Consider the following 2,331-nt stretch of genomic DNA (forward strand, 5'->3'; position numbering starts at 1 on the left):
TTGGCGACCTCATGACGCCATTATCAAGGGTACAAATGAGAATTAAATTAACAAATGCGAGTTCAAGAGTTATAACTAATTTACATAGCGGAGGTGGCATTTGTTAATTTAATTCTCATTTGTACCCTTGATAATGGCGTCATGAGGTCGCCGAAACGTTGGGAGATTATATCGTTTGATTTTACTTGTCTATAAATACTGAAGGACACAAAATATCGAAAATAAATTATCACAACTCTACAAACTTAATAACAAGTATCCTAGACCATGCATTTGCCACATAAAGGTCTGAAAATAGTATTTTCTAAATAAAGCAAAGAAATACGGTTTCATTTTCAACAAGAAAGAACCGAAATCTTACGAAATCTTACGGACCATAATGTGGCCGGTAGATCGGCAACAAAACTTAACTTTACATGAGACGAAATTCACCACTTTTGATAAAAAAAAGTAGAAAAATATATAATTGCATATTTCATGAAAGTTTAAAATTAAGCTATTGGCTCTTTTAGCACTGTCTATAACTAAATTGCAATTTCTCAGGCATCAGCACTGGTCGTCCTCTGTTTTTCCTCCTGCTTTGTTTCCCTGGTGATGGTGATGTCATCGGAGCTCTTGCGGGACAACATGGCTGGATCACGGGATGCTTTTATCGTGAGCAGGCCTTCTTTTGATAAGCGTGACGTCACCGATCTGGGATCTACGTCATCGGGCAGCACAATACAACGACTGTACGTTTTACGTGACTGATGACGTTCAGATTCCTGTATTCCAGTGACGGTCAGCATATTTCCACGGAGATGGAGCTTGATCTCTTCTGGTTTGAAACCCTTAAAATCCAACTTGGCCTCAAATTCATCGTCGTTTGCTTTGTCTTCCTCTTGTTTTATTCCCTCGATGACGAGAACACCGTTATCTAGGTTAATTCGTGACGTGACAGTTGTCGGGTCAACACCTGGAGGAAGTTTGAAGACTCTCGTGAACTCGCTCTTATCGAATCCATCTTCCTGTGCGCATTGATGCTGGCCATGTACGATGATCTTTTCGCTATCTACCTCAAGCGAGATTTCTTCAGGTTGGTAATGCCCAATCAACCCACAAGCGATCTTTACTGTTCCGTGGTCAGGCCTTTCCATGGCTCGTTGGTAGTTTGTTTGTTGCTGTTCGTAAGCACCAGCTAGAACAGTTTCTCTCCATAAATCAAAGAAAACGCCATAGCCTCTAGGAGCTCGGTTGTAGTAACTGCAATAGGAAAAATGGAATTATTTGAACGCTAAAGACAGAGCAGTATATTTTCCTCACACATAACATTTTCTGAACGCATCTAGGTCCCTTTAAAGTTTATAAAGTGGAACCTTTCTTATAATGTATGTACATATCTTGTTCACTGTAAATCTGGCTAAAATTCTGAATTTGGATATTAAACATGTTATTTGTTGAGTAATTGTATTTGTACGCTGTCCAGCAGAGCCCTAAGCTTGTTGTAAAATGTCTTCAATTGTAACAACAATCCAATTCTTCAGCCTAGACAGGCGTAAAAGATCCGTGCTAAAAATCCTCCCGAGCCGTTTCGATCGAAACGTTTTACAAAGTGCATACTACCGAGCCTCAGAAAATGATTTGAAATTTACCTGAATGGATCGTAGGTTGGAAATCGGTTAACGAGAGGCATGCTGTCTTGTACTTCTTCTATTGATATTTGTCTCTTCTCTTATCTTGCTTGTAACTTCCTCGGAAACTTTATAAATTGATGATTGGTAAGCTGAAAACGTCCTTATATACCCGACGATTCCCTTCTAAAACGATCGAAATTAGTAACATTATACACTAAGTTAATGCCTCGTCAGTGTGACAGAAAACATGTTGACCATGACTCAGTGAGAGTGGCAAAAACTATTTCATTTTCATTTTTGTGTTGACGCGGGTAATTTCTAAAATAAGAGAAAGAATTAAACAATAAATAACTGGATAGCTTGCCGTGAAAACTAACCTTTGTTGGCATGATAAGGGTTTCCGGCTGCATGCTCAGACACGTGGAATTTAGATGAAACTAACAAACGGATGACAATCTCGATTAGTGAAAAAAAACCCGTGATAGTTTTCATAAGATTTTTAGATTTCTTGTAAGAACTGGTTTTGAAGAAGCTAAGCAACAAGACATCTACTCATTTGGTGTTGCTGCATGTGACAATTTTTGGACTTCTCGTAAAAAAGGGATCATGCTAGTTTTGATTGGTTGATGTTGTCCTAATTCACCCTGGGTTTTTCAGCAAATCAAGCAGATATAGTTTAGATTTTTTATGAGTCGAAAAAACTCGTGTGCTGAAAGTA

The 2,331-nt window shown here is 38.5% G+C and overlaps 1 protein-coding gene across 1 annotated transcript; it reads right to left on the reverse strand.

Annotated features, from left to right (window-relative positions):
* Positions 1–539: 539 nt before the first annotated feature.
* LOC145484524 (alpha-crystallin B chain-like) lies at positions 540–1,672 on the reverse strand. Its single transcript, XM_081463125.1, has 2 exons — positions 1,632–1,672; positions 540–1,242 (listed from the first exon to the last, which is right to left on the reverse strand). The coding sequence occupies exons 1-2, from the start codon at positions 1,670–1,672 to the stop codon at positions 540–542; spliced, it is 744 nt and encodes a 247-aa protein (XP_081319251.1).
* Positions 1,673–2,331: the final 659 nt, after the last annotated feature.

Source organism: Orbicella franksi, chromosome 4, assembly GCF_964199315.1.
Source record: "Orbicella franksi chromosome 4, jaOrbFran1.1, whole genome shotgun sequence".
Lineage (NCBI taxonomy): Eukaryota > Metazoa > Cnidaria > Anthozoa > Scleractinia > Merulinidae > Orbicella > Orbicella franksi.